General features: G+C 39.5%; 1 protein-coding gene across 1 annotated transcript in view; it reads right to left on the minus strand.

Moving 5' to 3' along the window:
• itga1 (integrin, alpha 1) overlaps positions 1 to 26,045 on the minus strand; it is a 56,890-nt gene that overhangs the window by 12,677 nt on the left and 18,168 nt on the right. The window contains exons 2-11 of the mRNA XM_005456230.4: positions 17,773 to 17,893; positions 13,640 to 13,749; positions 9,079 to 9,167; positions 7,162 to 7,273; positions 5,308 to 5,435; positions 4,434 to 4,582; positions 3,955 to 4,105; positions 3,698 to 3,872; positions 2,937 to 3,010; positions 1,469 to 1,616 (exon numbers count right to left, since the gene is read on the minus strand). Coding sequence (XP_005456287.1) covers positions 1,469 to 1,616; positions 2,937 to 3,010; positions 3,698 to 3,872; positions 3,955 to 4,105; positions 4,434 to 4,582; positions 5,308 to 5,435; positions 7,162 to 7,273; positions 9,079 to 9,167; positions 13,640 to 13,749; positions 17,773 to 17,893 — 1,257 coding nt within the window. The remainder of the gene's footprint in view (positions 1 to 1,468; positions 1,617 to 2,936; positions 3,011 to 3,697; positions 3,873 to 3,954; positions 4,106 to 4,433; positions 4,583 to 5,307; positions 5,436 to 7,161; positions 7,274 to 9,078; positions 9,168 to 13,639; positions 13,750 to 17,772; positions 17,894 to 26,045) is intronic.

Below are 26,045 nucleotides of genomic sequence, written 5' to 3' on the forward strand. Positions count from 1 at the left end.
AGGAGTGTGTCACAAAAGTATCTGCGATTTACGATTCCTCTAGAAAAGAAATGCACCCTCGCTCTGTTTATGGGATATTTTTAATGCCTCCTCTGGCAGCTGTTTACTTCTGCGTGTGAGAAGGAAACTGTAAAACACTGGAAAGGAACACACACCCACTAAGAAAAGCGCACCGTGGCTCTGCATGTTGTAGCCTGAGCATTCGGAACGAGCATGTGCCAACAGCTGAGTTTATAGTATGCGAGCTACCAGCGCTCCATCTAATGACATGTTGATTAAATAACTTGATATTAAGATACCACGGCTGCTTTACGAGCCATAAAAGGCATCAGCATGGAGCGACGAGCCTGTGTATTATTATTTATGTGACACAGAGAACAGAATCTGCTTTCAAAGTCAGACAAATGACGTACCTTTTTTCCGCCTCGCAGCAGAAACTTCCATATTTATTCTGCAGCTTTCTTTTTTAAAAAACTTTATTTTACGTCAGAAACACTTAGATCAGATCTATGTAGGTGGAACAAAAAAAAAGGGTGTGTATTCCATGTATTTTAATTCAACGTGCTAATTTTTTTTAGCTTTAACTTGCTTTCGATTGATATATTTTAAGAAATTATTAACATAAGTAATCTAAATAAATAAAGCATCAGTCAAAGAAGAGGAGAAAACAGGAAGACTGTTAATCAGGCACTTATAAACATGAAGCAAAAATATTTTTGTAAACTGAAATACATGAAACCAAAGTTTATTCATTAAATTAAATAACTGCTAAAATCATTTTTTAAATTTTATTTATTTATCATGACTTTATGTAATTCTTTAGACTCCCCAAATGCAATAAATGGATGTATACACACGGCTAGTCCTGATTCTCCATATTAAGGGAAAACAGAGAATGTAAGGCTTTTTACTTTTAGGCTGCTTTAAATTAGATTATATCCAACAAACACAGCTAGTACTTAAAGTGGCCTGTAGTGCTTTATAGCAAAGTAGGCCTGGATATTTAGACGGTAATAAAAGCATCATTAAAAGCAGTAGCAGTAGCATTAAAACTATCCATAATTTTGATTCCATAATTGACATAAATGCATATGAGAAGGCAAAGGTACATATTATAAATAGCCTCCTGAGTAGATTTTAATTTTTTGCACTGTATTAGTAATGTTGTTAGAATATTTTATACCTAACAAACTCTGACTCCTTCATTTTAAAGGCTAAATACGTATAATATGTTAAACACGTTTCACCAAAAAACATTTAAACATTGTCTCTTTTATAGTAAAGGCTGCTATTATGCATCTAACAGCACTAACGGGTGATGTAAGTAAATAACTACAAGAGCAAGCGTTGTGCTGAGGAACTCACTTTAAGGTCAGTTATTATATATTTATTACTTTTTAATACTACTTTAAATTTATATATCAGTGACATTTAAAGGAACTATAAATTTTATTAAGTTTCCACTCACCGAGGTACGCGGCCAGCCTTTCATTCCTAGCCTCTTTCATTGGGTCAAAGAAAGCATCTTTCCCTGGAACCACGCCTCCTCCAGCAGTGTACATTACCACTGTCCCGTTCCATTCATAAGCTCCCACTGCTCCCAGTAACACACCTTCCTAAGGGAGACAACAGACAAATATGCGGTGGAAAAAACCCAATCCTTTATTTAAGCAAAACAGTGGCTCCATAGTGTAGTGGTTTACACATCTACACTAACAAGCAAATTATCCCTAAAAAAATTTTTCTAATAAATACAAACACAAAAATATGCCAAATTGATGAGGTAGACTTACTTTGAGGTAGTCTCTGCATTTCATATACACTACTTACCCCCTCAAACGTAGTGGGGTTAAGCAGCAGCAGAGTACAAGCGTCACAAAGTTGTATTTAAGTTCTGCACTTGTGTAAACGCCCTTCGTCAGAGACCTTCAAGATCCCAAACAATCAAAGTTGCACCGCTGATGGGTGCTTTTCATAACTTTCTGTTATTATAGTTATTTGGAATTTGTTTAGTAGCAATATTATGCAAAAGTAATAATAAAAAAATGAAAAAATAAAATAAAAAAATGATACTATGGCACAAATCCAGATTACTTTATTTTTAAATGTAAGAAAGAGCACTGACTTTGGCATAGGACTGTGGCCTTTAAGTGCACATTAAGTGCAGCTTAAAAGTACAGCTATTGATCCCATAATAAAATAATAAGCATATACGGTATATTATTTCAGTTGAATATATCTATCGCTCTTTTTTGGAAGGGGTTGCAACAGGACATGACATCTTTCATTAGCCACAACAAAATGCGTCGAGTGGCTCTTTCCCACTAATGACTGCTAAAGTGTGGCGTCACATGTTTAGGATTCAGTAGTATGACTCAGCTTAGGAGCCACTTCAGAGGAAGAGCGAGTCAGAGGAGATAAGAGCAGGAGGAGGAACTTAAAAAAGGCGCGTTTTTTTGATTATATGCAGGAAATAGATACTGAATTTATCCAATCAGCCTTCTGACTCAACATCCCTTACAGACTTTTCTGCTTCTTTCAGTTGCTTTCTGACTCGCATACAATCAGACAAGACAGCATCAGGATATCACAGTGAGCAAGTCTCAAGTTTCCCAAAATAAACCCACAGAGCTGAATCACCAAACGGCTGTAGATGGACCAGAGATAACAATGCGGTATTGTGTCGGGATGAGTTAAGCAGTTAACTTCCTTGCTGATGAATCCATGTCCGTGCAAACGGTTCACTTTGAATCCACAGATAGAGCAACTTATCACTGCTGTGATCTCAAAATACGATTCATCCTTCAGCCATTTGGTGCGGTCTGGTTACAGTAAGTGATTTAGCAGGACCCAACTATTACTCTGTAAACAATCTATTTGGTAGCAGTTTGGTGTGTGCGTATTAACCACACATAAACAGTTGGACTGAAACTTACGTTTGAAGTGTGAGCACTAAACCCAGTTTGGGACATCTCCATCTGAATGGGGGAAGTGGAATTTCCACTTGTAGCTGAAGAAAGGGAAATTTCAGTTTAGCTACATGTACATAAACCACAGATAATCACATGTTGTCAAATCTGTTTTTACTTAGAAAAAAATAAAGAATATGGGCCTGAAACTTAAATATGGGTATAGTTTGAAATTTAGGGAAATATTTGTCTGTGACAGAACTGAGGTAATATCTTAGGTTAGCTTAACATGAAGAGGAAGATAATAAAAACGATGGGCATTAATACCATTTCCATGTGTGCCATTTTATTATTTCTAAAATGAATGTGACCAGTGAGGGGTGGACTGTGAAATGCTAACGACTTATCAATCAGAAGTCGTTAGCCAGGAAACATACCTTTTTCAACACACCCTGAAATGATGAACTGAGCCCACAAAGTCATTTATAGAGGTCTGTGTCAACAAGTGCTTGCTCATAGAGGGGTCATATGATTGTTGGAGTTTCCTCTATTATTGTGGGCTTTCCTATTACAATATAAAACACTCACTTTTGTTGTGAATTGGCGCTATATAAATAAAGCTGATTGAATTGATCATTTTGCCTTAAATGTCTTAATTGTCAAACATGTTCAGCATGTAATTTTTATTCATACCTACTAGATCTATTTACGGTGCAAGGCTAGCTCCTTCCTGCTGAAATTGCTAAAGTAGCTTTGAGAGCATGCATATTGTGTGTCTATGCGTTTACCTTCCAAGGCCAAAATCCTGCTTCCCAGTGTATCCACAATGTTCACTAAAGCAGCCTCATCAGACACATTGAAGAAGTGGTCTTGGATAGGTTCACTGGAGATATTCTGGATCTCTTTGATAAACTTTTGCACCTCTGATAGAGATTTGTTCTGGCGACCGTAGTCCCCCAAAACCTGTAAACAAGAAAGTACTTAACATTAACGGATAAATTATTCTGACCAAAAACTGAAACATCACAAAATATTTTGTACTCACAGCGATGCCAAATCTCTCAATGTCATCATCCTCACAAGCTTTGATGACCTTTTGTAGATTATAGTAGTCATGTGATTCTCCATCAGTCACAATCACCATGACTTTCTTAACTCCAGGTCGTGCACCACGCTCTGGCATGAAGGCTTCCTCTCTGAAATGCAATCAGCTTCAAAGTTACTCAGACAAACCTGACTTATGCTAGTTTTTTTTTCTGACGACACATCAATTGCAACACTATTTTTTAATTTCCTCACAAGATTTGAATTCCATCATGTCTGAAAATGTATCTGCAAGGCCAATTGGAAGGCTTGTGCTATTTTTTTTTCTAACAATCTGCCCATGACAATTGTCAAGCAGACTTGAAATGACAGTTTCCTATTCAAATATCCATTAAACCTTGCCAAACCACAAAGACTCAATTATTAACTGCGGTCAACCGTTGCCGGGTTTGCCCAAATGAGACAGCTAATGTTAGGTACCTGGCAGTATCAATGCCCAGGAAAGTCATCGTCTTGGTGCCAGTGTGCTGAGGAACGTCTTGGACAAAATCCCGCAAAGCAGGCATGTTGTCAAACTGGCTCAGGTTGACCTGATGACTCACGGTCTCGCCATAAGACACAATGCCCACCTAGAAAACACGCATACATTCACACATTTAACATGTAAACTTTCTCCTACATTAAATTTCTCTCTATGTTCTTCTCTCCTCAGCTTCTCCTCCCAGACAGTCTGCAGAGGATGTGGCTGAGGTCTGGTGAGCTTGATATGACACAATGTTCTTTATACAGACTGCAGAGGACTTCAGCAGCCATGGAAGATTTGACTTCCAACCACTAGACTCCACAGAAGGAAGACTTTCCAGTGCCTCCCTGTGGAAAAGTCCACAAGCTGTGAGCCAGATCAATGTAACCATAAGAAAAACCCATTCACAGAGCGATCCAATTCAAGTGGACAGAAATACACTCAGGTTCAAACTTAGTGAGCAAGAGGCTGAAATTACTTTAAAGTGCTCAGTTTATGAACTCTGCTTTATAAAGGGGATCTAACACGTGTGGAAAAATTCCATAATGGAGCAAAGTAAAGTCATTAAACATAATTACTAACTAATATAATCCTCCATTCATTCCTTTTCTATATCTGATTGATGTTACATAACTATTCCATTTATTCATTCATGTATGACTGTACAGCCTGCACTGGACGCACCCCTAAACCCCTCTGCAAATGTCTATAGCCACTCTTCATTTCTTTATATTTTAAAAAGATGGATGGAGTGGGTAAAGGCTTTTAAAAAGTACTCTATATGCAAAGAAAATTGGCTTTTTTAGTTGTTCTTTAAATAGTGCAACTGACTTGTGTCTGTTTAGGTCCGATCTCAAGTCTCCCAATGAACTTATAGAGAAACTCCTGAATACTCGACCAGGGGTAGATACTGTTAGATCCATCCAGCACGATCACAAGGTCCATCTCCTTCCCGCACTCTGGAACAGAGCCAAAAATGACATTTAATTAAAGGGTACGTCTAGTTTTCAGTTTCTCTCTGTAAGCACTAACAGGGGTGCTGAAAGCTGAGAGTGGACTTTTTTCTTTTGCTTTTTTTTTTACTTTTGGCTAGTCTACACAAGCATATTTGATTGGTGATTTTTGTCCTAAGTAAGACATCAGGTTATGTAACATATTCAGACTCTTTCCTGTTTGCTTGCGCCCACGGTAAACACACAAGCTCCAAATCAAAATGTAATAACGTAGATCAGTGTGTGTGTGTGTGTGTGTGTGTGTGTGTGTGCATTCGTGCATGCGTGCGTTGGTTTGTGTACGTATAAGTTGGGGCGGGGGGTTTATAGAGGGTAGCACAATGGGAGAACAAATTGAATATTTCTGTTACAAAATATGGACTTTTGGGTTTTTTTAAGGCTTCTACTATTGTTTCACTAGATTGTTACATTACAAACATTATTATTATACAAGAAGAGAATCTGCTAGCACAATAGGAATAGTGAATACAGGAGAAGAAGGTGGAGTTGAATGTTGTAAATTGACTTCATTCATAAAAATGTGAAGTTATACTGATCGTGTTGGAGAACCATGTTATTGTTGCCCATTCGAAACGGCTGCCGCGCCTACCATACACTCCTAGTTTTTCACTGACTATGACTCACTTCACTATGTCATAAACAAACCTATGCATCCAGACCAATACTCTTAAGAGTGGAAATTTGTGTGAAAATGTGTCCATAAAATCAAAAGTATGACTTTGATCTTGAGTAAAATTTGGGTGACGAATTATTGGGTGACTATTGTGTAATTTTGAATAACTTGTAACGAAACAGTAGGAGGAGTGAATTGTGGAGGGACAAATGGACCCATCGCATGTGCCCACTGGTCTTTCAGCTCAGTGAACTAGAAATCAGTTTTACTTCAAAAGGTGGCAGACCTGTGTAGTCAATTCACTGCTGTGCATTGGTGGGTGGTAAAGGCTGACAACAATTACAATTACCATTATGTACGTAGCAGAGATAATACAAACAAAAAGGTACAAAAAATTTGTGTAAAAGCCGTGGAAGGCAGTCATCCTGGTTTTATTATTTACCTGTGGAGGAAATCTGTTGTAAATATTCATTTTAAACTGTCAAACTTAATTTATAAACCTAATAACTATGATTATATTAATTATAACAATTACTTGAGGCAAGACGTCTGTGTAGGAACAATGTAGGAAAAGTATTTCTAAAGTCTTTTTTTTCATTCAAAACTTTTTTTTTACCCTCATTCATTATTTAGTGGATTAAATGAGTATGAGCAGTATACGATAAGTCTGTGTATATGATTATTTGTGGTAAAGTAACAGTGATTCAGAAAAACTGAGGGAATGAAAGAGAAAATGACTGTACACTGTTTACTCTAGGGTTCTTTCAAAGCTGTTTCCATCCAGGGAAACGCCATGCAAGCCCAATAAACTGTCTCCTAACTTGGGCATACAATGCAGCAGATGGGCTGGGCTGGACATGAGAGGGATGGGGGGGGGGGTCGTCACAGACAAGTTTACATTAAGAAGAATGCTCTAATCTCTCTGTTCGCTGAGGGAGTGTGAGTTTAAAGTCAGGGTCCTGGGTGGTACTAGTATGACGAGGAGATTGCTATCTCTCAACCCAGACAGACAACTTGTACAGACAGCGTCCTGTCTTGAGCAGATTTTCTGTACTGTACCTTGATATTTTGTAAAAGAGTTGAGGATCTGGAAGGAAGAGCTGACATTCGCACAAACTCCTGAGATGAAATGTTGCAGGCCGCACTTGTAGCCATACTGAGGACCACACGCCTGTGGAAACAGGACACACATGCATACAAACAAACAGAGACTCAAAGGCTGTGACTAGTTAGTTTTCCACTACTATGAGGTCATGGATGAGAGGAGAGCTACTGAAGACAGAAACAAAGAGGAAAGAGCGACTCAAACTGAGGATGACATAGAGAGACTATCAAAACCCACAAGAGGTTGATTCAGACTGTTTCTCTTAAATGAGAAAAGGAGACAGAACAGAGGAAAACTGCTATAAGGGAGCAGGCCTTTACTTAGAGGGAGGGGTTAAAGTGGATAGAAACAGTCTGGGCACCTTTAATTTACAAGTAATTAAATCTGCTAAGTAACTGACTACATATTATTTTTGCTTCCAGATGATACCCCCACTTACATCATCAACACATTTCCTTCTCATTCATAGAGAACAACTACTTCTCCAAAGAAAGGCTTATTGGCTACATCATTTACAAACTTGTGTCCTGGTGGATTAAATGAAGAACACTCGTTATCTTGTTTTTTTAGCATTAATAAATGGGGTGCATAGACTTATTCAGCCTGTATTTTTCATGTATTGATTCTAAGATGTCTATATTATTGATTTATGTAATGTTTTCATGGTCAATTAATATTTAGATACAGATTTGAGTTGTGTATTATGTGATATAGTTTGTTCATTTTTCGTCTTTGAATGTGTTCCATTTAGTGTTAATGGCGTGTGATCTATGTATGTGGTTGGAGCAGACCGTCACTTTTGTATGTTGATGAATTGCTTACCTGTGCTACCTGTGCTCAGTCCTGGTGGTGTTGTATGGCTAGCTGTGCCTACGTGTGTATTAGAAACTCTGAGGAAAGCCATGTGCTGAAACACTTCTGTTTTTTTCTTGTTGTTGTGATAATAAAGACTTTATACAAGTAGTTGTGAGTACTGACGTTCTTATTCAAAGATAATGCGAGTAATCCCAGAAACAAAGGCCTACTTAGCATTATTAGTATGTTATTATTGCTAACATGCTAACATTTGCTAATTAGCAAAAAGTGAAATTAGCAAACTGATAGAAAACCTGAGGCTAAAAAACGTATTAGTTGGAGCAGTATACTTATTAGGACTCATCCAATGATTGATCCCCAGGGAACCATTCAGGTTTGTAGAAAATTCCACAACAGTGCATGTAATAGTTGAGGAAAATCAGTGCACCACTGTCATGGCTCAACAGGCAGGCATAATGAGTGGCACGGCTATAAATTAGTATTGTAAATGTTCAGTAAATGACTAAACACACATGCAGTCCAGCTGGTGATTAGATTGTGTTGAAATGTGTTACTAAACTCATTATTTGCTCATTATCATGTCATATGTTTCCTCTGGCAGCCTGATTTATATCAAATGTTTTGGTTGTTTGATTCCACCTTATAAATACAGACATGGTGTTGACATGTTGTGTAAATTACATTGAGAGTTTAAACTGTAGCTCCACCTCACATTTCTACATTAGATTTTCATACACGAACCATTCAAGAAGTTGCAAAAACATGCATTTACTGGCGCTGTAGTTTTGACACATTGGTGATCTGATCCTCAGGTTTAAATAAAGTTTTACTCGAGTTCTTAAGTACAACCCTACATGTTTAAACACTTCAACATTACCACAACTGATTCACAGCATCCTGTTACATTCCCAGGACACGGAGCCTGACTTTTCCATGGAGGCCAAAGGTTTAGTGAGCGTTCTGTAAATTCACTGCTAAGTAGTCTTGCAGCAAATATGCAAAGATCAGACCTTCTTCTTCTTGTCTATAGAAAATGTAGAGGACTTCCTGCTTACCAGAAATCCTCCTTTGGGATTCGTTACCAGTGTGCTTCCCATGGTCATGTTTTCCTTCACTTCACGCAAGTTGGGAATGGTTGTGTTTTCTAAAAAAAAGAAGAAAAAACTAGATGAATAACAGAGTGAGACAAACAGAGAGCAGCACAGCTGGGTAAATTTCTCGTTTTCATTTTCCCACAAGAAAAGTGCTGCCTATCCCAAAGAATGACATGAGACTAAATATAGTCTGCTATATTACTTTACCATGTGGCCCCTCTGTGTGTAGCTTATGGCTATTAACTAAGAATACGGAGCACAACACAAATATTTTGTTGGTAAACAACCTGTTTGTTGTGAAGGGGAAAGAATTAGGGGAATCATTAAACCAACCCAACATGTGTCTAAAATTAGCAGCTTGGGAATGTTTTGGATAGGAATTAGTTTTTCCTTCTGAGAATCCACATATTCTCTGAAACATGCCTTTTCAATTTTGAATGTTGCTCCCTGAGAAGTGATTTTGATGTGAAACAATTTCTGATTGCCATTAGCACATGTGCAACAGATCTGTTAGCAGTTAGTACGTTAGATTTTTGCCCTATACGTCCTTTCCGGGTGGGTTTTTCCCCTCTATTTTCTTCCCACACACTCACTAAAGTATACTAATAAAGGCAGCACAATGGGGCTCCCTGCTGACCTCAGGATGAAAAAAATCCTTGTCTTTCACAAACAAACTTGAATTTAAAACAACATTAAACTGTGACGTGGGACTGAATTGATTTGTAAAGTGACCCATCCTTATTCCTTAACTCCAATGACACAGTTCAGGACCCTGCAGCTTATGATGCACACGTGGGACTGGAACGAGCAACAGACACCGAAATACAAGCTTGTTCCTCAGTAATGCTTGATAACAATCAGAACAAATCGGACCTATCAGAGCCCTGCTCCTGCTCTGGTGCTCTGCCTGTGATTTCCTAGATTGTGGATCTAAACTGCAGTGAGTTTTCACAACACTGAAAAACAGTAAACTAATTATTACTATGGCAAATCAGCTTCATAATCAGTCTTTGTTTTAAATCCATTTCCCAATTTCCTAGAATACCCAAACATTTCACATGAGTAGTTTTCAGTCATGGCTGATTGATTTAGTCAAAAGCAGGACTGGTATTTTGTTTACTGAACACAAGTGAACTCACTTATACACCTCAGAATTGGTTTATGTAGTTTATCTACAACATTTTTATCAGTGCAGTGGCTGCCGCGACTGACTGAAGCTAACCGAGTTCAGTGTGTGTCTGGTGCTGCAGCCCTGCATGCCCACTTCTGATCAGATTGTTTTCAGTGGAAATCCTGGTGACAGACGTACCAAGATGAGGTGCTCCAACCTGTATGTGTGCCACTCTTGCAGCAGTACTCCACCCTGCGGCTGTTTCAGGGCGACAATGCCCACCCCCACACTGCTAGAGCAGTGGATAAGAAGCACATCCGGACACTTCCTTGGCCAGCATTTAGTCCTGATATGTCTCCTATTGAACAAACCTGGCACATGCTGAGTCAACGTGTTCATCAGAGACAGCCACAGCCACTGACCACTGCACAGCTGCAGCCTGCACTCATCCAGGAAGGGAGAGCAATTCCTCAACAACAGATCCGGACACTTGTATTGTCTGTTTACAGATGGGTGACTGCTTGTATCATTTCAAATGTCTTCTGCATACATATATATAATATACAACGATGGTCTACAAAATCTATTTGAAACCCCAAACTTATGTTTTGTTTTTGGATTAGTATATGTGAGAGAAGGCAGACTGACACATCGTGTTTGTCATTTGGTTTCAATCTTCTAAACAGAATGCAAATATACAGCCGAGGTGTTTAGTAACCAGCCCCCCCAAAATTGTGGGTGCAGTTCTTCCTCATCAGTATTTCATAATGGCCATGGCATGACCACCTCCCAGTTTTACTGGTCAGACTGAAGAGTGATTAAAAATTACAACACAACAGCCACTAACTTTGCTCATTATGGTTTGGCTTCGCTCGTCTGTGCTGGGAAAATGTAAATCCATTATGGAGGCAGATGTGGCAATGAGAGATTGCGAGGAGTCGTCAGTGGGCATAGACTGAAATGATTAAGAGTGACAGATGACTGACAAGCCCTTTACTTATTTAAAACATTTACATGAACACATCCTGCTGAGCTGCACGAGGTTTTTCTACTGTTATAGAAAAATATCCAAGAATACTTCATATATCCATCAACTGATCCTAAAGAAACAAACAGGTCATGCAGTTGCTTATCGTGTCTAGTTTCTGTTAAAAAAGTAAAATAAACCAGCACTGTTGTCATCATTTAAACTCCTCCTAGTTTGTTGCTGAGTTGTCTGGCTCCAGATTCCCATTGGATCCTTTCCAGACAAAACTTCTGTCTGTGAGATTTTTTTTTTAAATTCGCCCAAGATAAAGCAACTACAGCACTCTCCACCTCACAGAAGGGAATTCCAACTGATCAGCACTTAAAACCAATAATTTACCAACAGCAGCCAAGCTGTTAAATTTTAAGGTGTCCGAGGCAGCTGTGCTAAAGCGGTGACGTATCAGTCTCGAAAAGTTGCAGATCTGCTGCACACACAAGCTCTCGGTTATTGCGTACACACAGGCAGGCACTAATAGAGGCTTTGCAGACTACTGACCGGCAGCTAAGTTGTGTTTATCTGTTTAATTTAGATAAATTGGAAGGCTGAAACATTAAAACCTTGTTTATTTGCTGTCTTCCTGTTCCGATGGTTCCAGCTTCCTCCCCAGAAGACCGAGTCAGATATAAAAGTTAACTTGCACACACATCAGACGCACATGCCCAGAAGCGCTTGGATTTAGAGTATTTGTGCAGACAGTTAATTGAGACCTTTTCCCATGCACACCGGCAATTAAAATCCCCCTCATGCACATGTTCATGCGCATATATAAACCAATCGGCCACTGAAAGATGAAGCGAATAACATGGATTATCTGTTACAATGACAACAGATATAATATGCAGCAACTGAATGATGATTGATCCCCATGTTATTATTGCTTCCTTTTATCGAGTAACAAAGTGTGTCTAGAGAAGAGGTTGTAGTGGATGGTTGGGTCAAACACACAGCTTTCATACAGGAGACTGTGATTCACTAATTAAATATCCACGTCTTAATTACTTAATTGATTGAGTTTTTAGTTCTTTGAGGTCCGGCTTAGACACCTTGTCGAGTCCAGGAATAACTGTTTAACTTTTTCACAGCATTAATCATATCAGTATAATTAATCATGTTAAAAGGCCCTGAAGCAATGATGCTCCTGGGGCAACATTAAAATGTAGGGTTGTGGTAATGATGATATCAGATTGCGTGTGTTGGACGCAGGAATAACTGTGAGTGCTGTACTTTCTTGCCAGGATTTCACTATGGTCATGGCATAACCACCTCTTAATTTTACTAGTCGGGTGGAAGTGTGATTAAAATTTACAACACAGGAACCACCGAATTTGATCATTACAGTTCAGCCTCCCCCATCTGTGCTGGAAAACATTAAATCTATTATGGAGTTAGATGTGGAAATAAGGAATGGGTCACCTGCATATTACACCTACAGGAGTTGCTCGGCCATGGAAAGCCATGCCGTGAAGCTCCTGTTTTTATGCTGATGTTAATGGCAGAGGAGGTTTGAAACGGTGCAGTTACTGAATCAGCAGAGCGTTGGCGACTTTGATCTGTTAGGAAAAGGTGCCAGCATTGGTTTCTATCCTTTAGGCTTAATTTATCCTATAGTGCATTCCTCTGCGTCAATATGAAAGTATTAACACAACAGGAGAGAAGGTAAAACATAACAGCCAAAATGTAAGGACGTCCTTGGAAAACATTGTTTTTAGTTTTCTACTTCATCACATGCATGACAAATTAGTCTTGTTCACCGCTAAATGAAAGTGTCTGAGTTCAGAAGCATTATGACTACATGATCAGTTGTAAACCTGTGATCAGTATGTCATAGCACTGAGCGTATTACTGATGATAATGGTGGTAGGTAGGCCACAAATATGCTCTCAAATGTGCTATTTGGGAGTCAATCAACAGAACCTCTTACTCCATGATAATAATCAGTAATATGATCACATGATTGTCATAATCTATCAGGAAATAAGTGGCCTTTTGCATGTCTAACAAGGTGATTTTTAATTTTGTGCATGCAAAATGTATCAACAATGAGAATCTTTTGTTATTAACTTCACTAAACAGTTTGAATTTGTTATTTTTCAGTACATTAGGAGCAAGAATTTGGTACAATTATAAGTAGTGTGCATGAAGGTCATAACTGTGAAAAGGGAAAAGTGCCCATAAAACAACAAATGTGACACTGACCACTGAGTGATCACTGTGTGTAAGTTTGATTAAAATCTGGCCAATACTGCAGGAGGAGCTGCATTTCTTGTGAGCTGTAGCTGGACAGAGGGACAGGTGGTTGTCTTGGCATGGCATGAACTCTTTGCCCCCTTCAGCCAGATCAGCTAAAACTGTACACATGCGCACACAAATGGTTTTCTTACTGGGCAGCTCCAGTTTGATGCAGTTGTTGTTATCTCTCCCCACGGGACATTTGTAGACGTCTCCGGTTCTTTTACTCGGCTGTCCTGACAGCGGAGATCCAATCAGAACCCTGAAAAAAATAAGGACGAGTTGGGAATGGTTACATGGAAAGCCAGCCAACATCCACACTACAGCATGACCGCTTTACAATTGTGATAACAACCGCAGATATTATTGCAGCGATTAGAAGCAGCGACTCTGAGATCCACTTCTGAGGTCCACAGCTATTTAGACATGGCTTAATTATACTTGTATAGTAATTGAACGTAAACCATGGTTCACACTGCCTGGTAAAGATGTTATAGTTTGTTGTGATTGGCTTACGAGTTTGTGGCTGTAGTTTTATTATATAATCACTCTGACACAATAACAAAGAAATAGCTGGAAATAAAAAACAACAGTTAATCTCATTTAGCTCTCACCAACACCACATAGCAATGGAAGATAACTCCCAGCTGTTTTTATAGTCTTTCAGTGTTACGTTTAATGTACTGGACAAGTTCAATATGCGTCTTGTGTGGGTTTATTACACCGTGTCACTCCATCAGTGCACTGATGCTAAAAAAAAAGTTTGGTCATCTGCCTTCCTCTAAACGCTCAAGCTTATTAACATTCCTAACTCTAATGGACCCTGTGTCATTTGAAGCAAGACCCAGAGAGGAACAACAACACACTCGACTCTTTCTGCTGCCAGCTGCCTGTGAGAAACATTGTAATTATTTACAGCATTGAATGAGCACTCTTTTCACTCAGAAATGAAAAAATAAACACTTCATAATTACTTCATTAATGATAAGTTAAGTGTTCTTCCTGCTCGTGTCACTGCAAAAAAGAGCAGCTTTAACAAGGGGATGACTGACAGCCACTTAAATATTTCAACAGCGGTTCAAAGCACTGGTATGCAACTTTGTCCAAATATTCATGTTGCACAGAGGATGAATGACTTTCCCGATCCAACGGATTTTCAAAACTGTTCTTAACATGAAAACCAGGCTCGTACAGGCTGTTGTTATTACATAAAGTTAAGTTTTAAAGGAACAGCCGTGTGAATAACTGTATGTAAAATGTGTGCTGGTGTCTTCAACTCTAGATGACTCAGAAGTTTCTCCAACAGGGTGTATTTGAAGTCAAACCATGGTCTTTTTCCCCCAACAGTAACCGAGTCATTTTGGCTCACAGACCTAACCAAAGCAGAAAAGTGAAAATAAGCAGCTACGAGAGGGAAAATTGAAACGGTGTCCAGATTCCACTGTTTAGCTGAAGGGCAATTAAATGGGTTGTTTTCAGATTGAATGAACAAAGATTGATTCTATCATACTATTTGCTTGTTGGGATTTGCATTTACTTCAAAATCAGCTTAACATCTACGTTTTTGTGACAAGGAAAAAAAAACACCTGTAAAAAAAACCTCCCACTTATTAAAATTCTCATTGGTTTGTTGTTAGTATGATAAAAAGGTAAAAATGGCAGTATGGTAACAGGTTGCACGGTAAATGTGAACATGTTAGAATGCTGAATATAGAATTAAGCAACTGAAAATGAAGCTGCTAGCTCGGCTTACAACTCTGAATCCCGGTTTATTTGATAATTACTCTTTTTCACTAAGTAGTTTTTTCCGAAAGAAAAAGATCAGGGATGCAAGAGGCAGGAAATGAGCTTCCTCCAAAGCATGTCTGGGATCTGCTTTGGAGATAGAGCAACAACCTCAAAGAGCTGCTAAACCTCCACAACAAAAAGAGAAAGCTGTGACAGTTTTGGGCTGGCACCTGGAAACCTTGTAGGTGAGATGTTTGGGACATGTCCCATCAGGAGGAGACTTAAGTTCTTAAACCTTAAAACTCTTTAAATGTTGAATTTCTACCATAATAGCAAATCATTTTCACATGATTTAAACATGAAAACATTGCACTTTTCTGAAACCTTTCTCAGCAATGTTGCAGAGAGAAGACAAATCTTGGGGTTAGCCAAGGTTACAAGAGGCTCCAGCGAAAAGCTGAACCGCCTGTGCCACATGTAGCAGCTTTTCTCTCCCCACCCTCGCTGACGGTTAAGGCATCTGTAACTAATCAGTCACCTCCCACTTATAGCAACCTGCGTGTTACATCACCATGTGATTGCTATATTTTCTCATTAAAATATTTTCCCAAGCGTAACACTGAGAGCTACAGGTCGTCTCTAATTTTTCCCCTCTGTAAATCATCCAGCCTCTGTCATGTCCTCCCTCCGCTCGCAGCGTGCTTTGCTCTTATCTTCTGTGTGAAACAGAACAAAATCAAGCTTTTTGGATGATATGTAGCGCACATGTTTGACTGCACTGAGGAGTTTCAATTGCAAATGGCTCCACTGATTAGCAGTAAGTGAATTACTACAAGTGATCATCATATGATCTTGATAAGTTAATTAGTACAAAGCACAATCAGGTATAGCTATGCAGGACAGGATCAGCGATTACAGTGCAACAGGTCCGACTAAACCTAAAGAAGTTTGCAGAAAGCAGAAGAGATAAAAGATTTTAAAAACATGTTTCCATGTTTATTTTAGCAAGAAGCCATGGATGCTTGGTTTCATTGTATTAACAGGCTGGGTATGGGAATACTCTGGCGGGCAGTTTAAGGTTAACAACTAGTCGTAAAAACAAGGACCTTCATTACAGCCGCAGCTGGTGTGCTCGCCTCAGCTTAATTTTACAAGCGAATCAGTGTTTTTTTCCTTTTTTTATTATTTTCTGGAGTAGAATTTAACCGAATGAACACTTGTCTTGATACATGTGCACATTTTTGGCCAGAATTCTCTGAAAAAAAAAAATTCATTGGGAAAAAAAGGGCACAGGGACACTCATAAGGTGGTAAATATGATTAGTCTGTTTGGAAATCTTGAGTTTTTGAGTTGAGGGTTCATTCTAGTTTTGAATTTTAGGTTCTTTGGTTTAGGTTTCTGTTGTGTTAGTGTTTAGTTTTCTATTCACAAGGTTGTTTTTAATACATCTTGTTAATTTTCTGATGCTCTGTATAAGTTCTTTATGGTTTACTTTCTAGCCTTTTTTGTGCCTTCAGTTTCTGTTGACTTTAGTGATTCATTTAGTGAGTCTCCCTTTGTGTCTCTGTTCTGTCCCTCCTTCTGTCTCGTCTGTTTGTCTTTATCTTTCAATGTTTCTTCATCTCTGTCTGAATGTCTCACGTTCAGTCTGTCTTCTTGTCTGTTTTCTTTACTTACTTCCCGTCTTTAATTTGAAATGTTCAGTTTCCCTTCATGTCTTGCGCAGCATTTCTTCCTGTCCTGGGCCCTCACTGGTTCCCTCATTGTCTTCTTTTCCTCTACCTTCATTATCTCTTGTGTATGTACTATCTCAGTCTTCCTTTGTCATTTGTCGTGTTGTCCATGACCATATCTGTGTGCCATGTAGCTCTTCTTCCACGTGCTGTCTGAATAAGTAATCCTAGTGTTTCTTGGATACTTGTATTCCCCGGCTTTTCTGAGAACTTTGTTATTTTAATTTATTTAGCATTAAATACACACCGTATGTTCGACTTTTGTCTTCTGAGTATTGCATTTAGATATGAAACCTTTTAGACACAGTGATCCATTAAACTGTTGGTTAATTAGTCCAACGTTCTAATACGCGGATTTGTGACAAACCAAAACTGTATGAAAACAGTCATCTCACCACCAAAGCTATCAATTTGATGTGAGAAAGTCTCGTTACGACAAAAGACGTGGGACGAGATATGCCAACTAGATAAGCAGTTAGGAACAGATCCATGAATGGATGCAATTTACTGAACATATTCATACAATGACACTGAGTGTGGTGTGAAGTTACTGCATGAGATGAGCATTTTTCTTTCTGTGTATTTAACCTTATGCTGCTGCAGACCTGTATCACATGTAAAGTGTTGCAAAAATGTTCCAGATAAGACGCCTCGTCTGACTTTTAGGTAAAATATTAACACATGAAGTCACCTTTATTTTATACAACAAGCTTCGTGCTGGAACAGGCTTTACTTTTAGCGAGCATCTGTGAGATGCAGGGATCACATACATCCGGCCTCCTGATGACTTTAGATCCTCAAAACGCACTGCTGATGACACTCACCATTTTCCCTCGCTGTTCTCAAACTGCTGGACAGTGTAGCCGAACATGTCTTCCAGCGGTCCGGAGAAGGACAAACTGTTCTTCTGGTCCACGTTGAAGGAGAACACGCAGGTCAGCAGCACTGCAAAGATAATAATAGAGAAAAGGTTACGCATGATAAGACTGTTGAGTTCGGCGCCGCTTTACTTGCTGTTTGAGTCTGCTGTGCTGCTCTTCAGAGTGCGTTTACATAAACTGATGGACAAATACTGAAACAAAAGATGTGCGTATGCAATTATTTCTAAGTGCAGAAGCCATAAACACTCAGTAAATATTTCCGAAACCCTCAAGATGCCTCTTGGAAATGAAAAAAAAAAGAGATCTACTAAAAAACTTTGTAAATGTAATAAATAAAAGTTAGCATTTAGGTATTTTAGCTACAGCAAATATAAATAATTCTATTTATGTCAATATTATTTACGAGTGCATGAAAATGATGTACCCAGATGAGGCCCGAACTTTGTGAACCACAGACACGCACACAGACACACACAGTCTTTCTGGAAGAGGAATTTCGAACATCAATGTGAGCCATTTTGGTCAGGGTTCAATCTGACCTGCAGGACAATGGCTTCTTCTCTGCACTCTGCCCAGTCTGGGTCTGTCTGTCACTGAGATGAGTATATCACAGAGCCTCTATATAAATCCATCCATGTCTCATTGTGCCTGCACCACAATGACACTCTTTATATCTACTGTGCCAGGAAATTCCTTCAATATAATTTATTCAATTCCCGGACCTTTGAGGGAGTGTAGAGGAGTAGAAGAACAGTGGGATTAAAAACAGAATGTGCAAAGGCAGACCGCATACATAGACACACAAGGATAAAGCAGCTATTTATCCTTTGATGGTAATGCTTTGTAGCTAATGTGTCTGAGAACTACATTAAAAGGTCTAGACTGAAGTAATTTTACATCTTTTAGCAACACCCGGGGTGAAGCTCAAGAATTGATGATGTTGTTTGGTTTATCCACCAGATATTTCAGTGTGGTCCACAGAAACATCCCAGACGGATTGCTTTGATATTTAGAAGAGACATTCACGAGCTCCAGAAAATGAATGAATGTTCTTACTCAGTCAATAAAACATCCCTGAATCTACACAATTAATCCTTCTGATTAAAAGCTTAAAATGATTACAGTAGCGTCTAAAAGAGAGTCCTGTGAAAGTACACCCCGTGATTTAGCAGCTCGTATGATTTTATCAGGACCTTTCTGTGGTTGTAGATGAATTTTGGCCCACTATTCTTTACAGCGCTGCTTCAGTTCAGTGACGTTTGCAGGGATTCGTTTATGCACAACTATCTTAAGGTCCTGCCACGGCATTTCAGTCAGGTTGAGGTCTGGACTTGGACTGAACCACTGCAACATCATGATTCTTTTCTTTTTCAGTCATTCTGCTGTAAATCTTTTGCTATGGATGGGATCATTGTCCTGTGGCACGACCCAGTTTTGGTCAAGCTTTATCTGTCGGACAGATGTCCTCATTGTTGACTCTAGAATACTTCAGAGAAGATCATGGTTGACTCAAAGACTGCAAGGTTCCCGTCCTATGGCCACAAAACAAGCACAAATCATCACCCTTCCACCACCGTGCCAGACAGTTGGTTTGTGCTGCTATGCTGAGTTTGGTTTTTGCATTGTCCATTATGGCCAAACATCTTCACTTTGGTCTTGTCTGTCCAAAGCACATTGTTCCAGACGTCTTATTCTTTGTTCAGATGTAGCTTTACTGCCATGTTCTTTTTAGAGAGACAGAAGCTAAACTTTTTCACACAGGGGCATATAGGTTTGGCTTTTTTCCTCATTAACAATAAACACCTTCATTTAAAAACTACATTTTGCGTTTACTTGTGTTATCTTTGTCTAATATTTAAATTTGTTTGATGATCTGATGAAAATGTGAAATCAGAAAGGGAGCAAACACTTTTTCACACCACTATAAAGACACATTGGAATATCCAATATATAAAAATAATTCCCCATACAGTTGGGTCAAAGTAGCTACAGAGCCCACTCCAAGAGACCATTTAATTGTAGTGTAAAGTAAAGAGTTTTTATATACTGCGCTGGGAAGCTGGTTTATTTTGGGAGCCAGCCTCTAGTGGTCACTCAAGGAACTTTTTTTCTTCAGCACTGGCTTAATTTTTCAGCCGAGGTTGTCTCTTGGCTCCATACATTCAAATGTGCTTACTGGCTTACTAAAATCACAAACTGCTGAAAATGCAGAGTGGTCTCTTGTGCATATTAACAACACAAGAAAGCCACAGAGAGCAATACATGCAGGGATTAGCGTATGTAAGCATCCCTCTCTGTAAACAGGGCAGTTATAAAAACACACTGCTGCTAGTCACGTTTAAATGTAGATCATTTAGATTTCATATAAGATTACACTTTTTAAATTCCCAGAGACCACGAAGGAGGCCTGCTGAGTCATATACAGGAATCCCAGCCGAGAAGTATTATCCCCTCTGTTTCTCCCTCAGTCATTTCTGTACTTCCTCTGTGACCCCCTCTCCATCTCTCAGAGAAGCTCAATTTCCTTTTCCTATTAACCTGATTATACACATCCCCACAAATCCAAAGGTACACACGCACACACGGACACACAGCTAATTTAGCTGATTTAAGATGGCTTCAGGCCAACCAGGCCTTTTCATTCATCACAGACTGAGCTCAAGTACAGTTCAGAGTCAAACCGGCCTGAGTTGTAAATCACTTAGGAACATCATTTGTCCACTGGCAGGCACATACTTTGTGTATACCAATCTCATTTTGCTGTATTGGGTGTCTCCTGGCTCTGCTCTCTTCAAATCAGAACCAGTGAAGTTATATAACTGTCTATTTTTGTGAGATGGGCTAACATCTGCCCTGGAAAACCAATAAGCAGTCTTGTCCCTCTGTGGATGGAAATGGCCACATGAGTGTCTGAGGTATCAGCATATATATCTGTCCATCACTGCTGGAAGGTTCATAATGTGCTCAGTCACACATGAGCGTGTATAGCATATAAACCCCTGTGTGGGTTAATCCTGACTGAAATATCTCAACAACTCCTCGATGGACTCCCATGAAATTTTGTGCAGACAGTCATGATCCCCAGGGGAAATAAAATACTTGCTAAGGTCAAGCTGTGACTTTTCTTTAAGCATGACACTGTTCATTGTGGTTTAAGTGAAATGTGTCAAAAATTACTCATTTAGACCCCGTTCAGGATGAAATGTTCTGACTGCAAAAAAGGACAGAATGAAGCAAGATGCAGGTTTGAGTTGTAAAAGTAAAGCCAATGCAGAAGTGCACTGACTCTTCTTTCCTTTTCATGGGATTACGGGTGACTCCGGTTGCAAACTGACTTCTGGATGTGGGTCTATTAGTCTATGGGAAAATGGCCCTTGGCTTCCTTGCTCTGTGACCTCAGCAAACACTTTCTTGACTACTTTATGAGCCCAGTCGCTATTTTCAAGTCATACTGAATAAAACATGAAGTTCATTTTGTAAATTATGGTCATTATCCAGAAATGGGAATTATCAAGGGTTTAATGAGCCAATAAGCAAGCAGTGTCACTATCAAGCTCAACCTTACCTCATCAGATATGGTTTCAAAAAACTTGGCAATGCCAAAAACAGTAAGCTCAAGCAAACTTTGCTTGAGCCTTTCTCCAACAGTAACCTACATATATATATATCCAACTAGCAGATCATCTTTACAGCGTAGATGGTATGAAATACAGGCTTAGCTTCCTGGTACATTTAAAGGGAAAGAAAAATAAAGTCACTACAGATGTGTCTTTGACTTGTATTCTATTCTGAAGGCCACCATATGGTGACAGCAAAAAGCAAAACCATCTTTAAAATAGTTTATAGGTTGGTTTAAAAAATGGTGACAAGCTAATTTCTCCTTGGCATTTTTGTACAACTTACCAGTTTCAAGGCAGTAACATTTAAAGTGGCCACTTCAAGTGATGGATGCTTGCTTTTACATCTTGTTGAACATTCAACCCCTTTAAAAGAGCAGTCAGCTGGGCATTGCTTTCTGGCAAGTACATTCATTTTAAGCCCATTTGTCAATGGCTAAATTTAGCATCCCATTAAGTATCACAAGAGAACAATGGAAGCACCTTGCTAATTAAGCTAGCTAGCCAACTAGCTACTTTTTTGTCCAAATATGGTCTTCCATCCAACCTTTCCTCTATTTTCTGTCATTTATCCTGGTCCAGGCCTAATGTACATACAAATATATGATGTGATAGTGGTTACAAAACATCTTTTACTGTATATAGATAGATAGTACTGAGCTTAAAGCAGCACGCTGTCCTTCCATAGACGAAACTCAAAGTGTGTTTTAACTTTAAGTCCATTTCTCTTTGTTTTGTGTTCATAATCATTCTGACTGTTGGGCTCTCCACACTACAAAAACAGCAGAGGCCCACAGCGTCTCTGAACACATCCAAAAAAGCCAAGAAATCTGCATGTCATTTATCAAAATGGAAATCATGCTGACCAGAAATGTCTAATCTAAGTTGGTTTAAATATTGCAGAAGTGATATCACAGTGGGTCTGTTTTCAGTCATGCACCACGTGGTCCTGATTGATCCCAGCAGTCTGTCAGCCACACAATAAAACCCCACTGCTCTCTCTGCCACAGTTATCAAAACCAAAGGAAAACCAAAAGACTTTGCTGCTGATACAGCGAGTGCAGAAAGCAGTACCCGCTGACCTGTGAGACATCACTCAACTTAGCACCTGTAGGCTTCAAAGCTTGGCTCAGCTATGGTTAAAAATCTGCATCCCACTGCCACCTGCTCATCTGTAACATATCTAACCATCTATAAAGAGCTTTAAAGCTTAATGCAAATCACCAGCTCTGGGAAACAAAATCATGAAGTGGGCCTGACATTCGACCTTAATTAGATGCGGTGAGAAATACGTTGTTAAGCTGATCCAAGACAGACAGTCAAAACAAACCTCCTAAAAAGAAAGCAAGCAAACATCTGCAGATACTAGAAAAAAGTTCATGTCATGCTGAAGACTGAACTGGTGCATTTATCATTTATGGCGTTGACCCTTCAAAGGAATAATGTCAAAAGGGGCTTTGGGTGGGACTCAGACCTTTTCTAAAACCACATGCTGGCATTTAACAAGAGACAACACTGGCAAGAGAAAAGCTTCAAATAATTCTGGCATGTCTGTGGGCAGCCTAGAGCCATGAAGAAGTTATAAAACTGAAATATTTCCAGATTTCCTCCTTTGTTCTTTTATCTTTGTCCATTTTTCTTCTTCACTGCACATTTTTCCCATTTTTTCCCCCATCTATTTTTTCTATGAATTCATCTTCTTTGCCACTCCAGCAGTAACCACGCTACCCTCTCTAATCGCTCTAGGAATGGTTATCACGAGCTGAACTTCTGACAGCTTTTAGCTCCGCTTACTTTGACTAAAATCTTCTCATTTGGCTGCCCGCTCAGTCGCTGCTTTGGTTTGGCAAATGTGCGGCATGTGGGCTTGCAGTGGACATAAAGGTTATAGATGTAGGCGTGTTTGTGGCTTTACATGCAGAAGAGAACACAAGCGGCCGCTTTTCTTTGAGTTTTAGTGACTGTAGGCAGGGGCGGACTGGATAAATAACACAAGCTAAAAGAGACACACGAATCCGCTGCTGATATGTCAGCAGCTGTGGAAGGCTAAAGGGAAAAGGTAGTGTGAGCAGTGCATAAACAGAGCAACAGCAGCTCAGGTGCCCTCTCTGTGTTTACACAGGCTGGCCTTCAGGAAGCATACTGGACATGCTCAGTTACCATAATTAAAAATATAGTTAAAAACACAAAACCCACACCACTGACAGATATATTAAACAGGAGATAAAGCTCACAGCAAGTGATTCACTGGCTGCAGACGGTTGGTCACTAGTGGACATTCCAGGTTCCGGTTCCAGTAAATTCAACCCTCTAATGTACTTACCATCCTACCATTATTCCCTGTCACAGGTGATCACTTCAATTGCTTACCCCTGATATATTTTCTCACACAGATAAAAGAGAAATGAAAAACAGATACTATGGATGTGATGAAAGCCTATAATTTGTTACCAAGGTTTATGCCAAAAAAATGTGTAAAAATATGACAGCACCTTTGGAAATGTTTGCTTATTAAGCTTAACAAACAAGTGCACCAAGAATCAAGCGTTTAGACAGAAGATGGCTGATCATGGACAAATTATAACCAGACAACCAAACCATTTAGGAAGCTTATCCAGAAAGGCATTGAGTTTGGGAGGGTTAGCACTCACTAGGACAGTTGGGATAGGCTCCAGACTCACCGTTACCCTGAACTGCATAAGCAAAAGAAGATGGCTCAAATGTATCTAATCTATGAAACTCAGAGAGAGGTACCTTGAGCTGCATGTAGATTACAACGTGAGCAAGTTTCTGCCATTAATTTTGTATTAACAAACTGCCAAAATGTACATATCCTTAGGTATTACTGTTATTGTTCACAGACTTGGTCAGGATCAGGTGAAGCAATGTTTAAAGGTGCAGTGTGTAAAATCTCACCACTAGATGTCAGTAGATTGAAGAATCTAGCTACGGTGGGCACTGTAGGACAAACAACTTTGGCTGTCATTCATTTTTAGTGAGTGTAGGCTGTCAGTCCACTCCTAACCTCAGCTGTCTATCACTACTATTTACTATGGAAGAGCTGTAAAACTTTGTGAAAGGAGATCGATACGGGGCAGTGAGTGAGAGAAGCTCACTTCTGTCCAATTACAATGATAGCGAGTGCCGCTGTTAGCTGCTGTTAGTCGATGTTAGTGAAACTTCCTTCAAAGTGGATCTAACGTTGCTGGGCAGAAATTTAATTCTCATACAATGTGAGAAGGTAACCAAAGTGTTTATCAGAGCGTGATTTTTAGAACACTCGAGCCCAACATTGTGTTGCTGGCATTATGTTAGCTTATAACCAACAGTTGCTGTTTAGTCTTGCAACACTGCATGAAATTGGTTCTGAGAATACTGCACTTTTAAGGTTAACACTACCTTCACATAGTTATACTTCTTGCCAAATCCTCAAAATCGCAGATATTTAGCAAACTTTCCAAATATGCCGGCCACTCACAAATAGCAGACATAGTTGGCAGTCCTAATGTACATAAATAAGGTGTTTCCTTTGACAGGCTAATATGCCAAAGGTAACACAGCTGGAATGTTAGAAATTTGTGAATTGTGCTCCAGACGTTTGCGCTGTTACCTAAATTAAATCTGAGGACAAAGTGAAGTCTTTAGCTTTGTAAGTGTTAGGTTATAATAAAAGTACTGGGCAAATTTCATATCACTAAAACCACAAAGACAACCCTACTGGTGGAAGAAGTGGCAGTCCTGACATCAGTGAAGTCACAGGGATTCATCTTCTCTCTACAATATTATGACAATTCAACCAGTACTTGTTGAAATATTCCAGTCTGGACCAAAGTGACAAACCATATGTCATTCCTCGAGTCACTCGTGGCTAAATCACCTCCCTCGACCCTGGCTGCTATTTAATCTGCTTCCTCTTCTCCCTCAATTCATTCATTCTGCTGTGTTTTGCCCCTCAAAAACATCATCCATTCCTCTACTGTTTCTTCAATCCATTTATCTCTGTCTGCCCCTCCCATTTCCCATCTAAGCATCTCTCTGTTTACACCCCTTAAAACACTGACTGAACCTGTCAGCTCAACGGTGTCAGCTTTCACTTTGTGAGACTTCCAGATGTACTCCCAGGAGCTAGTGTTTTTTTCACCGGTGCGGAAAACATCCAGGCTTACAAGCTGAGACCCACACATGACATCATCCCCCCTGACAGTTGTCAAAGCTTTCATCCCCTCCCCAAATTTCTCTCTCAGTAATGCAGGGGTGGTTGACACTCTCCTAACCATATCCCCTGCCCTCCGACCACATAAGCATACAATGTCTGCAAAATCTGCTGATCACAACAGTTTTCCCATATAGGGAGCATCTGGACAGAGAGTGCTCCTTGGCTACATCAAACTAAAAATACACACACCCGTAGGTCAAAGAACAACCTCTCCCCAGAATCAGTAAGAGACATGCAAAAACAATCATGCATGTTATGAAGGAAACGGTGAGAGAAAATAATAACCCCCCCTGAGCTTGGGGGTAAATTGCATATCACCCACTGCTACAACATCACAGCAGATTTATTTGGCAAAGTCAGTAAAAACAAATGAAACTCTGAAA

Source organism: Oreochromis niloticus, linkage group LG7 (genome assembly GCF_001858045.2).
Source record: "Oreochromis niloticus isolate F11D_XX linkage group LG7, O_niloticus_UMD_NMBU, whole genome shotgun sequence".
Lineage (NCBI taxonomy): Eukaryota > Metazoa > Chordata > Actinopteri > Cichliformes > Cichlidae > Oreochromis > Oreochromis niloticus.